Genomic DNA, 13,390 nt, shown 5'->3' with positions numbered 1-13,390 from the left:
AGAAATACCGTAGCTATCATGAAAACCCTTGTGTTTCCAGAATGGGCACAAGATAAGGTGTTGAGAAGCAGTGGTTATTTGCACATCTCTGAATTCCGGGGTGCCCATACTAGCATGTGAATTACAGGGCATTTCTCAAATAGATGTCTTTTTTACACACTGTCTTACATTTGGAAAGAAAAAATGTAGAGAAAGACAAAGGGCAATAACACGTGTTTTGCTATTCTGTGTTCCCCAAAGTCTCCCAATAAAAATGGTACCTCACTTGCGTGAGTAGGCCTAATGCTCACAACAGGAAACGCAACATGGGCTCATCACATTTTTACACTGAAATCTGACGTGTTTTTTGCAAAGTGCCTAGCTGTGGATTTTGGTCTCTAGCTCAGCCGGCACCTAGGGAAACATACCAAACCTGCGCATTTTTGAAAACTAGACACCTAGGGGAATCCAAGATGGGGTGACTTGTGGTGCTCTCACTAGGTTCTGTTACCCAGAATCCTTTGCAAACCTCAAAATTTGGACAAAAAAAAAAAAACACTTTTTCCTCTCATTTCAGTGACAGAAAGTTCTGGAATCTGAGAGGAGCCACAAACTTCCTTCCACCCAGCGTGCCCTCAAGCCTCCCGATAAAAATGGTACCTCACTTGTGTGGGTAGACCTACTGCACACAACAGGAAATGCCCCAAAACACTATCTGGACACATCAAAATGATCAAATACAAAACTACCTGTTTTTGCGGGGGTGGAGGGGGCACCTGCATTTTTGGACTTGGGCTCAGCAGCCATCTAGGGAAACCTACCAAACCCAGACATTTGTGAAAACTAGACACCCGAGGGAGTCAAGGGAGGTGCGACTTGCGTGGATCCCCCAATGTTTTCACAGCCAGATTACTCAGCAAACCTCAAATGTAGCTAAAAAAAAAAAAAAAGAAGAAAAAAAAAAAAATTCCCCACATTTGTGTGTGGGATCACTGCAACGGGACAAATTTCCTACCACCCAACGTTCCCCTCAGTCTCCTGGTAAAAATTATACATCACTTGTGTAGGTGGGTCAAGTGCCTGTGACAGGGAAGAGCCAAAAACATGTCGAAATTGAGGGGGAACCAAAGCGGCTCCAAAAGGGTAGTTTGAAAAAAAAAAAACTTAGGCTGACAAGTGCAGCAGAATTTTTATTTATATAGATGAGACAATGTTGGGTAGTAGGAATTTTGTGGATTCCTGCAGATTCCGCAAGGTTCCATCACAAATATGTGGGAAAAATTTGTGATTTCCAGCAAAGTTGGAGGTCTGCAGAGCATTGTGGGTAAGAAAATGGTGCTGGGTGCATGTGAAGCACACCACCCTGGACTCACCAAGGTGCTTATTTTTCAGATGTGTCTAGGTCTTGTGGATTTTTCTACATCGCAGCGTCCCAAAGTCCAAAAAGTGCAGCCCTCACCATTCCAAGTGGGATGATTTTGAAAGATAGCCAAGCTCCCTTGGCCCAAATGTAAAACCAAAACCCAAAATATTCAAACGTCCTCTTGCTTGCCGTGGGATAACATGTTTTAGTGTGCGGGGGAAAGCTGAAAGACTGTTACCCCCTTCAGTTGGGGCGGGGGCATAACCAGGCACATACTGGTTAGTAGCCACCACCCCACTATTTTGTTTTTTTTAATTCCCTGGAAACTAGTAGACTTTCTGCCCCCTTGTGGTGTGGATCGGGGGTAATTGCCCAATCTGCCCACTGGTGGGCAGAACAACTTTGGCCCTATTTATTTGGGGTAGGGGTATGGCCATACCTCCACCCTCTTATTTTGAAAAAATATCTTCCCTGGTCTCTGGTGGGCTTTCTGCCCCCCTTGGGGGTAGATGAGCCTTCTAAAAATAGGCCGATCTGCCTCCAAGGGGGGCAGACATGGCCAACAGTATTGTGCCCCCATGGGGAGCGACCCTTGCCCAAGGGGCTGCACCCCTCCCAAACAAAACACATACACCAATCCCTGGTGTCTAGTGGTTTCTGCCCCCTTTGAGGCAGACTGGCCTAACAAAAATAGACCGATCTGCCCCCAAGGGGGGCAGAAATGGCCTAAATACAATTTGCCCCCCAGGGGAGCGACCCTTGCCTAAGGGGTCGCTCCCCATACATAACACCCCTGGTGTCTAGGGGTTTTCTGCCCCCCTCGGGGGCAGAAATGGCCTAAAAAAAAAAAAAGAAATTGCCCCCCTGGGGAGTGGCCCTCGTCCAAGGGGCCACTCCCCTCATGTCAATTTCAACAATAAAATTAATTCCCTGGTGTCTAGTGGGCATTTCTGCTGCCTGATTGCATCGCGATCGGGCAGCAGAAATGCTGAGAGAAACATGAGAAGGAGAGGAAAGGCCTTTCCTGTCCTTTCATGCCTTTCTTGGCCCCTCCAGTGATCTGAAGAGAAATGCAAAAGCATTTCTCTTCTGATCCGCGCTGGAAGCGCAGCTTCAAGCATGGAGGGGCAGGCCTCTGATGCGGTCAGCGCGCGATCACACGCGCTGATGTCATCAGACGCCACGGGGGTCCTCGGGTGAGCACTAGCGCTTCCCCGAGGGCCGGTACACTGACGTAATGGTTACTTCCGTGGCGCCTGAGAGGCGCAGCCACGGATATAACCATTATGTCCGTGGCTTACAAGAGGGGTTAATAGAATTGAAACTTCTTAACACATCAGCTTGAAAAGTTTGTATTCTATGTCAGGACCGGAGGCTTCGGATTATGCTAGTTTAAAGTTGATCTATCACCATAGATGCCACATACACAATAGGATTATGCTAAAATACCTTAAAAGTGGAAGTAGAAGACCAATCCACCGCAGCCATAATGTCCTCCAACAGAAAAAGCTTTAGAGGCCATACCACCTCTGAAAGAATGAGCCCCAACGGTGGAGACATCTACCCATATGGTCAAAGTTGTTGACGTGACTGGACGGAAAGATTTCTGTAAAGAAATAAGGAACTGACCTGCGGAATCCCTCCACAATTCACAGGTGCACTCCTCATAGGCTTTAATACATTTAACCACACACAATTTCTGATGGTGAAGAAAGTCAGAGTAACTGATACATTCTTACGCAGATCTTGTCCATCTGGAAACAGTAAAGGAAAACCCGGAAAGGGTAAATACTCAACTTGCTAAGTCTAGGGCCCGTATATCTGAGACCCATCTGCAAGAGTTTAGACATCGCAGAATCGTCAACGTAGCTGACAATTGCTTAAAGGACAGATCTCCGTTAGCTGGCCATGCTCTGACATCCCATAACAGAGTATATTTTGGTTGTTGAGGCAGAACCATCCTAATACCTCTAAGAACTTTACATGCCAAAGGATGTTTCCCAACTGGCCCCATCCAGATGTTGGTGTCCAGCAGATATACCCAACCAAGACCCTGACTAGCCAATTCTGAGAGGGAATGCACAATCATATGGACACCTGCCCCCACAGAAACCAAGTTCCATTCCTCACACCAACACGCCCATCGATGCCAGGTGGCCTCGTATTGTGTATGTATAGAGGGAGCCCACGATTCTGACAAGAACATAGCATTTTGCGAAACTCCTGGCAGTTGCCAACGACTCCTGAAAGTCTCCATGCCAACTATGAATTGTTATCCTCCGCTTGGACAGCCGGTTCTAATATTTTCATGAGGGCCCCAGAAATGTCAAGTAACTCATCTTTGCAGCCACCCCATGCCCTGTCTAAACCTTTTTTTGGGGTCCTATGCAAACATTTTGAGAAAAGGTGAATGTTGGGATCTAATTCCGGCATGTCTACCACTTTGCCTAATAGGGTTTGTCTCTGACATTCCAACCTGAGAGTGTTGCGCACCCCACGCTCAAAACCCTTACGCAGTTTGTCCTGTATGTAGTGCGCTACCTCCATACATGGTATCCAATCAGATGAGCAAGGGTGAATTATATTTTCTGGTTTGAACAAGAGGTTCTAAGGATCCACAGATGAATGATTGGCTGTGGTATTACGTGTCTTACATTTGCATTTAGATGCTGGACGCAGATCATCTGGGGATTTGTTAGAACTGGAAGGTGGGAAGACGTGGAGGACAACGTTGTTAATTATGGGGATGGCCCCACTGAGCTCTCAGATGGTCCCAAGGGCAGAGCATTCCCATACTCATGGTCCCATAGGACTAAGGCAGCAATCTGGGATAGAACTTCTGCTGACCTGGAAGCAAAAGATGCCACATTACCCCCACCTGAGGCTCTCGGGGCGAGGCCCCCATCGCTAGTCTCAACATTGTGGTACAAAGAGTCCCCCTGAAAGTCCCCCAAACTCTTGACTACCAAAACGGAACAAGGGTTAAGTGAAAGGCCTTAAAGCCCTAATTAGAGCTTGGTTCATGGAATCCTGCACTTAATTACTGAGCAACTCCACCAATCTCTCTTACATTTGGTCTTCAGAAGGCACCTCTCTGTATTCCATATAACTATCCTCCTCATCAGCGTAGTACACCATACTGCTTGAACAATCAAGACCAGTGAGGAGCTGGAAGAGGTTTAAGGGGGGAATAAGAGATCTGAGCAGGTGTAAAGGTCTCACAGGACAAAAAAAGCAGTTGAAAACTGCTTCAAAGCCAGCCAAATAGTTGTGCAGGGAGCCACCGACAAATTCCCTAAAGCAGAGCCTTTATATTTGTTTATTCGCCCCATCAGGCGTTCACTGTGGCCAAAGAGTGTTTTAGATTGTGCACGTATTTAGGAGACGGTCAGGACTGAAATAAAGACAAAAACTGCTACGCGCACATGCACAAGCACAGTCATAGAATGAGGACAACATCCTTGTTCTGCGCGTAGACTGCTCTGACTCCCCGCTCCCACTTCACACTGGCAATACACAAAGGGCAGCAATAGCCAAGTGCCCTCTCTCACGGTAGGTATACCGCTGTTAAACCAATTGTAGTATGCAAATAAATGCATACAATCAATAAGAACAAAACTCTTAGCTCAACTGCTGCAGCAGCAAAGAAAGAGCACGTATTATGGTGTTAGTAACATTTAAAGGGGACTTGATACCTGTGACTGGAGAAGACAGTGGGCTATGGGCTCATGGGATATGCAATTTTAAGTTATATATGTTTTGGTATGTGGCTCCTGTGAAAGCTAAGAAAAGAAAGAGAAGCATAATATGAAGACTCCGGTCCAGACAGAATTCAGAGCCATGGACAGCATCAGCCAGAGACAGAACTGTCATCCATATCACCATCTGCACTTTGTGTGTCTGGGAGGGCTCGAAGCATAGATGAGATGGGCCAGATGCTGACGGGTTGACTTATGCCCCTTCACATTTGATGGCCACCGGATTGGCTTTCGTGGAGGACTAAAGTAACATGATTGCCTAGCCGTCACAGACCTCCAAGTCATCATCAGCTATGTATTCAGTCCTCAGCTGAAGACACCCAAATACCAGTGTATTATTAACAACTGATAACCCGGAGACAATTTTTGATAAACCACTAGGTGACTGAATGGCTTCAAGATATAAATGGGATAAAATAGGCTACAACCTTACCAAGGGAAAACAGAAGTTATTCTGTTTGGCTTGTGTGATAAAAACCAAGCTCTGTCTTTATTCCCTGTTCTTTAAACACACCATCTCTCACAAGGCCGTGGTCCACCTTGACAACGCTCCATCTAACGATGCTCATATTAATACTGTTACTGGTAACGTTTGATACCACATCAATCAATCAGGGATTTGTAAAGCGCACTACTCACCTGTGAGGGTCTCAAGATGCTGAGGAGGAGAGGTGGAAAGAGAAGGGGGGGGGGAAGAAGGCAGGGGGGTGCTGCTACTGCCCAAACAGCCAGGTCTTGAGAAGTGTCCTGAAGGTAAGGAGGTCTTTGGTGTGGCGCAGGTGGGTGGGAAGTGTTCCACATTTTGACGGCGAGGTGCGAGAATGATCTACTGCCGGTTGTAGTTCTGCAGATGCGTGGGACGGTTGCAAGGGCGAGGTGTAGAAGGAGAGTCATCTGTTGAGGTATTCTGGTCCGGTGTTGTGCAATGCTTTGTGAGCGTGGGTGAGGAGTTTGAAGGTGATTCCCATGTTGACTGGGAGCCAGTGCAGGTTTTTCAGGTGGTCTGTGATGTGGCAGTGGCGGGGACGTCCAGGATGAGGTGTGCAGAGGCGTTCTGGATGCATAGCAGGCTCTTCTGGAGTTTGCCCGTGGTTCCTGCGTAGAGGGCATTGTCGTAGTCTAGTTTGCTGCTTACAAGGGCTTGGGTGACTGTTCTTCTGGTTTCAGTGGGTATCCATTTGTAGATCTAATCTACATCCTGTACTGTAACTTTGCAAGGTAATCAACTTTATTCCTCCATCCCCACAGGCATCCTTCAATACAGTTGTTGTAGACACTAACCTAGACTATGGTGATGCCATTTTAATGAGCCTGGCCATGCAGCACTTAAGAGGGTACAGTTTGAAGGAATATGTCTGGCAGAAAATCTCTAGAGAAAAGACTCCACAGCATTAAAAGCTCCATATTGGCTCTCACGAAAGGGCAGGGTTTTTTTCATATGCCTTTACATTATCCTTGGGTGCAAACAGTTTTAGTCCATGTTCTTTATGCACAACTAAAAGCATTCACACACAAACCTATCTCTCCTCCACTAGGTCAGCAGTCCAGAGAACACTGCCACTCTATGCATCCATGTGTTACACCTGTGATGCCTCCCTGTGCTTCCATTCCACAACTCGAAAATCACATTAACAAAGTTCTCCACATTATTCTGGAAATTGAACACCTTTTCTAAGTTCAATAAGGTCTGTTTCCTGCAAGTTGGGGGCTCCTACAGCAATATTTTGAATAAATGCTTGGGAGTTAACATTTTCCAGGACACCCTACAAATTCTGCACAATACCCTCGTTATGAGGGACCATATTACAATGGTCTTTTGCATTCGCAAAGCGTTCGATTCAGAGAATCACAGTTTGTGACTGCAAAAGAGATTTTTGTTTTGCTATGTACAAAAGACCGTTTAGGAGTCAGATTTTTTCCGGCTCATAAAAGTGCTTACCCTTTCCAAACTGCAAATAAGAGTAGGTGTGAAAGAGGCATTGCCCCTTGATTATTTATTTTTCGAAAAAGGTTATGTAGCATTGGTTTGTTGGGACCACAACAGTCGCAAATCACTAATCAGTTACTGACCCCAGCGTTGGAGTGGTAACTGAATCGCCATGAAATAGTGTTCCACAGCATCCTTCCCTTTAGTAATTGTACTGTTGGTCTTGTGGGGAGCAAGCAATAGGAAAAGGGAGCGCTGCCTACTCCTCCTCTTGACTTGCCAAACAGTAAACTTTTTTTTTTTTTTTTTAAGCAGCAACTGTCCATTTTATGGACACTGGCAGCGTTTTAAAGAAAAGTATTTCTAGTTCAAAAATGTAAATGAAGAGATAGAGCACTGGAGGCCTTCATCAAATCATTTGGAACTAATCACGGTGCGTCGCAAACTGCAACTTGCTCAATTAATATTCTTTAGGCAGGTCTTTTTGAAATCTCCTATTCATGGACAATTTGCATACATGCCAAAATGGTATGCGTTAGGCAGGAGACTCACAATTTTTAAAGCCAAAATGGCTTTACTTTAGATTATTCGGACCCTAAAATTGCCCTTTTCAATGTTAGTCAATGGGGAAAATAAATCGCTCCGATTTTTTAAATCCAGCTCCTACTTTCCTGTTACAAAACGTTGCCATGTATGGATTTGCGATGCAACCTATTAACTTATAGGTGGCATCAGGCGGCATCACTCCCTGCATCCCAGTTCACAACCCGTCGGTGCAGAAAATGCAAAAGCACCGTTTATCAATAGAAACAGTATATATGATTCAAAGTTCCTATAATTTTCAAAAATAAAGGTATTATCTTGATTTTAAAAAATGGAGTCCGGTGAAACAAATGAGGTATGAAATGCACTACTCTATCAAGAAGAGAAACTAACACAGAGTATGAAAATAAACTATCTGGCGTGCTTGTCCTATTACTCATTTGTTCGTTGGCTGTCTCCCTGCACAGTTCTGTCAAACACAAACATAAGGTGGTCGTCACGTTATCGTGTTTCCAGTTCACTTGCTGACGGCTCTTTCCATTATCCTCTCTTCCCCGGCAGCGTGGCGTAGCCGCACGTACACCCCAGCACGTTCACAACAGAACGCTAGACAGGCTGCCACGTGACCACAAAATAGGGCAAAGGTTGCTCGCTGCCGGGCATGCGCCAGCCAGAAAGTAGGGGAAAGGTGAACATCGTAAAAAAAAAAAAAAGCTGCAGACAAACGTGCCTAAATGAGGCACATTAGGCCAGATTCACTCTCTCCAGACCAAGGTTTCTATGGGAACTGTTCCCATCAAGGTCAACTGGAAGGAAATTATCCCCAGGTAGAAAACTAAAAATAGGACATTTCATCTTTCCTATTTTATGCAAACTTCACTGTTTGTATCAAGTGATATCGTTGGGTCTTTGTGGCCAACCAGTAGTACCTTCTGGTAACGTTATAAAACATGTTTGTGGATTTGTTCATTTTACATTTGTACAACATGTTGGTTCCAAACCTTGCGGTCGGACTCCGCTTCTTCATCCTTCATTACAAGGTCAAGAACATGAACACCCTTGATTCTGGCGGGTTACAGCAGTGAAAAACCATACATATAGAACGTGAATTAAACATAAACTTACAAAAATATGTAAAGGTTTCAGGGGTTAGAAAATGCTCCAACTAAATGTATTCCCTCTTCAAGAAGCATAGATTTCATTGCAGCTGTTTTTTTTATTATAACAAAATGTACCAAGCCTCACCATGATCTTCCATTCATTTTTGATATCTTGCATTTTGTGGAGCAAAAACACAAAAAAATAGGGAGAGAGATTGATTTTGATTCTCATCTAGTAGCACCAATGATGCTGGTAAACGGGACCATGTATTTCCTTGCGGTTGGCGGTTCTGCAGCGGACAGTGCAGCCATCAGTTAGACAGAAGTGTCTCCGGATGCCTGTCTGGTACCAGTCATAGCTGGTTGCATAAGCAGGCTCTTTGAGAAGTGTGGTGAGTGAACGGTGTGCCCACCAAACACTCGGTTGTTGAACTTCATGACACTGGGTAAATGCGTTAGAGGGTAAGGCTCAGGGAGGTGGGCAGTGGCCTTGAAGTTGTAGAATAGGTTAAAGGACAAAGATGTAGTGGATTTGGCTCTTACCAGCTCTGCACCAGTTGAACTGAAGGGGTTCCCAGCAGTCGATCTGGTAACAAGTTAATCTCTTTCATGATATTGGCGAGGCGCACTGGCAGCTCCTGGCGCAGGAAGGCAAAGGATGTCTTTTCACAGGCATTGCTAGATCCTGGATTGGAGAAGAAGGATACATCAGCTTTGTAATGGAGCCATACTTTCCGATGCACCTCAAAGGCCCGCCATATAATTCATGCAATACACCCTTCTTGCCCAAAGACATCACTCTTCTGAGCACTGGAATGCACTGTTTTTTCCCTCAAACATGCACTTCAGTGTGACACACTGCTCCAATCGGTTTAATACACTGCACCCACCCCTTACAGATCACCTCTGTCCCACACCCATCACTATATCACTCCGACTATCCACCACAGTTCCACCGTAATTCCCCCACTAAGGGAATGACGTTGGAAGTGTAAGAAGAACAGGACTGCAGTGTTGCTTACACTACAGGCCTATTCTCTACCCAGTGGTTCCCAACCTTTTGATTTCTGTGGACCCCCACTTTAACATTAATGGAACCCAGGGACCCCCACTGAATCATCATGACACCCCCCCCCCAGTCATTACTGAAATCTGGGGACCTAATTTGTCAATATTTGGACCCCCTGAGAAGGCTTCGCGGACCCCCAGGGGTCCCCGGACCACAGGTTGGGAACCACTGCTCTACGCCACACCAATCTGACCCATACAACTGAATGCTATCTCTCATAACACAAATACACACCAGTAAATAATCAGCAGTACACCAAATCATCATTCAGCAATGATATTTACAGACTCGAACCCAGCCTTGCTAAACTGCAGATCTGGACTTGCTTCTTACTGCTAGTATGATTAAAAACTGATTCCCTTCAGTTACCTCACATTCACACTAACAAAACTAACGCAGCGCTGACTGATGAACACAAAGTGCATGGATTCACTCCCTCACTCTCAACTTAAGTAAAATCATTGGGATTCATACTTGATTCCGCACTGACTCTTATTGCTCACATGAACAGAAAAGCCAATAAACTACACTCACAAAAAAAAAACGCGAAGGGGATTGGTTACCCTGGGCTGCAAGATTGCCACTAGGTAGAGAGCTCTGCCAGCCGAACGAACCATCCACCATCCATCCAACATAAACGGGACACCCACCGCTTGAAACCAAACTGCACGGGGTCCCTGAGGCGGCCCCTGGACCAGGCAGAACTCTCCTTTGGCCCACCGGGTCGTACCGGAGAAGGAAACTTAGGCGGGCAGGCGAGGCCGCCGAGGACCTGGGTGTGGCCTAGCGGCCCTAAACAATTGCTTCTTTCCTGAGCCGTAGAGCGACAGGGTGCCCGTGCTGCTCGCCCGCAGGTCGGTGGCCTCGCACTGCTGCTAACCGGCGCAGTCACCGTTGCTGGCAGCATAGACTATGGGTTGGGCAACAGAGATCTGAGCCTGCAGGAAGTACAGGCCTTCACGGCCAATAAAGGCATCACAATCCTTCACCTCACAATCCAACATGTGCCCGCATAGCCTGTTTGGCCTGATGGCTCTAGAAATCCCACTCCACGCTTTAATATAACGAAAGCTGCTGGTCACACCCTGAAATTCATTACCTCTGCTTCCTTTGTTGGGAGTACACTCATTCGCACTGGTTGTGGTGAAGGTGGTCCTCTCGTTCCCGTAGGGCAAGATCGTCTGGAGGGAAGAGGCATCTCCGGACCGGCCATCCTGTGCACCCGCCGCAACTTCATGCCCGTTGAAAGGCTTCTCCAGAAGGCGGAGATCCCTTATGCCCTCCTGTATCCGACCAAACTACGAATCTCTCACAAGGGCAAACCTCATTTCTTCACGGATGCTAAATCTGCTCTGAAATTTACCAAACAAGCTATGAAGAGCTGAGACCCCACTGAGCGATAATGATTAACAAACACTGTACCAACTCAATCACGTTCGCTCATGTTGATGTGTCCCATGATGCCCCTCCTAGTGGCCCAGGTGCTGGAGGCTTTGATTTCTCAGTCTCTTTGCTAATGATATCTCACAACCGTGCTAATCTATCAATGCATTCATACATGTTGGGGTGCCCCTTCCACTTCTCATTCGGCCAACCTTGTTGTACATAGCAGGGCTGTCGCCTGGTATACCCCGGCTTCAAGGGTTGTTTCCCGTTGCTCTCACATTGTGGGTTGTAGGTTTGAAGAGTGTAGGTAGGGTGGGTTTTTCTCAACCTGATTGGGGGGTTGGAGTGGGGGAGTCAATCAATCAGGAATTTGTAAAGCACACTACTCTCACGTGAGGGTCTCAAGGCGCTGAGGTGGGGGGTGGGGAGATGCTGCTACTGCTCGACAGCCAAGTCTTGAGAAGTTTCCTGAAGGTAAGGAGGTCTTTGGTCCGGCGCAGGTGGGTGGGTGGGAAGAGTGTTCCACGTTTTGGCGGCGAGGTGTGAGAATGATCTACCGCCGGTTGTAGTTCTGCAGACACGTGGGACGGTTGCGAGGGCGAGGTCAGCAGAGCAGAGATGCCGGGTCAGGGTGTAGAAGGAGAGCAGTCTGTTGAGGTATTCTGGTCCGGTGTTGTGCAGTGCTTTGTGGGGAGCGTGGGCGAGGAGTTTGAAGGTGATTCTCTTGTTGACTGGGATGCAATGCAGGTTTCTCAGGTGGTCTGTGATGTGGCAGTGGCGGGGGATGTCCAGGATGAGGCGTGTGGAAGATTTCTGAATGCGTTGCAGCCTCTTCTAGAGTTTGGCAGTGGTTCGTGCATAGAGGGCATTGCCGTAGTCCAGTTTGCTGCTTACAAGGGCTTGGGTGACTGTTCCTCTGGTTTCGGTGGGTATCCATTTGTAGATCTTTTAGAGCATGCAGAGGGTGTTGTAGCAGGAGGAGGAGATGGCGCCGACTTGCTGGATCATGGATAATGAGGAGTCCAAGATGAATCTTAGGTTGCATGCCTGGTCGGTGGGAGTCAGAGCGGCTCCAAGAGTGGCAGGCCACCAGGAGTCATCCCATGCGGAGGGAGTGGAGCCGAAGATGAGGACTTCCGTCTTGTTGGAATTGAGTTTGAGGAAGCTGCTCTTCACCCATTCGGCGTTGGCCTTCATTCCGTTGTGGAGGTTGGTCTTGGCAGAGTCCTTGGTGAGGGAGAGGATCAGCTGGGTGTCGTCGGCGTATGAGATGATGTTGAGGTTGTGGGATCAGGCGATGTTAGCGAGTGGGACCATGTAGTTGTTGAAGAGGGTCGGGCTGAGGGATGAACCCTGGGGTACGCCGCAGATGATTTCTGTGGCCTCCGAGTGGAACAGGGGGGAGGCGGACTCTATGGGTTCTCTCATTGAGAAATGAGGTGACCTAGTCCAGGACTCTGTCGAGGATTCCTGCACTGCTGAGGCGTGAGCGTAGGGTGTGGTAGCTTACGGTGTCAAACGCGGCCGAGAGGTCCAGGAGGATGAGGGCCGTGGTTTTGCCATTGTCCAATATGGTTCTGATGTCGTCGGTTGCGGTGATGGGGGCTGTTTCAGTACTGTGGTTGCAGTGGTATCCGGATTGGGAAGGGTCCAGGGTGAAGTTCTCCTCGAGGAAGCGGGTTAGTTGTCTGTTGACAGCCTTCTCGATTACTTTTTCCGGGAAGGGGAGCAGGGAGATAGGCCGGACATTCTTGAGGTCCTTTGGGTCCGCCTTATGTTTTTTGAGGAGGAAGTTGATCTCAGCGTGTTTCCAGCTCTCCGTGAAGGTGGCGGACTCGAAGGAGCTATTGATGATCTTCCGTAGTTTGGGTGCGATGATGGAGCTTGCTTTGTTGAGGATGTGATGAGGGCAGGGGTCAGATGGGGAGCCGGAGTGTCGTTGTTGTTGATGGGGGTCCAGGGGAGCAGGAGGTTGGTCAGAGGTGAATCTGTGGTGTTGGTGGTTGCCGGGGAAGGTCTTGGTGCTAAAGCTGTCGTGGATGTCTGCAATCCTGCTGTGGAAGTCAGAGGCTATGGAGTCGCAGAGGTCTTGGGATGGCTGGATGTCGTTGGCGGTGGAGCTGGGGTTGGAGAGTTCCTTCACGACGTTGAAGAGCTCCTTGTGGCTGTGTGCGTTGTTGTTGATTCAGTCTTTGAAGGCGGTTCTCTTGGCGGCTAGGATGAGTTGGTGGTGTCTGCGGATGGCGTTTTTGAAGGCTGTGTGGT

At 47.5% G+C, this 13,390-nt stretch overlaps 1 protein-coding gene across 4 annotated transcripts in view; it reads right to left on the bottom strand.

Annotated features, from left to right (window-relative positions):
- The window catches only part of PDK2 (pyruvate dehydrogenase kinase 2), an 89,557-nt gene that overhangs the window by 52,692 nt on the left and 23,475 nt on the right, over window positions 1-13,390 (bottom strand). For 3 of the 4 annotated variants that reach the window (XM_069237817.1, XM_069237820.1, XM_069237819.1), the window contains exon 2: window positions 9,214-9,355. In XM_069237817.1, the coding sequence (XP_069093918.1) occupies window positions 9,214-9,355 (142 nt within the window). Of the gene's footprint in view, window positions 1-9,213; window positions 9,356-10,838; window positions 11,092-13,390 lie in introns of all 4 variants that reach the window. The other variant, XM_069237818.1, reaches the window with a different exon arrangement.

Source organism: Pleurodeles waltl, chromosome 6, assembly GCF_031143425.1.
Source record: "Pleurodeles waltl isolate 20211129_DDA chromosome 6, aPleWal1.hap1.20221129, whole genome shotgun sequence".
Classification (NCBI taxonomy): Eukaryota; Metazoa; Chordata; class Amphibia; order Caudata; family Salamandridae; genus Pleurodeles; species Pleurodeles waltl.
The sequence above is the reverse complement of the archived record's forward strand: the minus strand, read 5'-3'. Positions and strand labels throughout refer to the sequence as shown.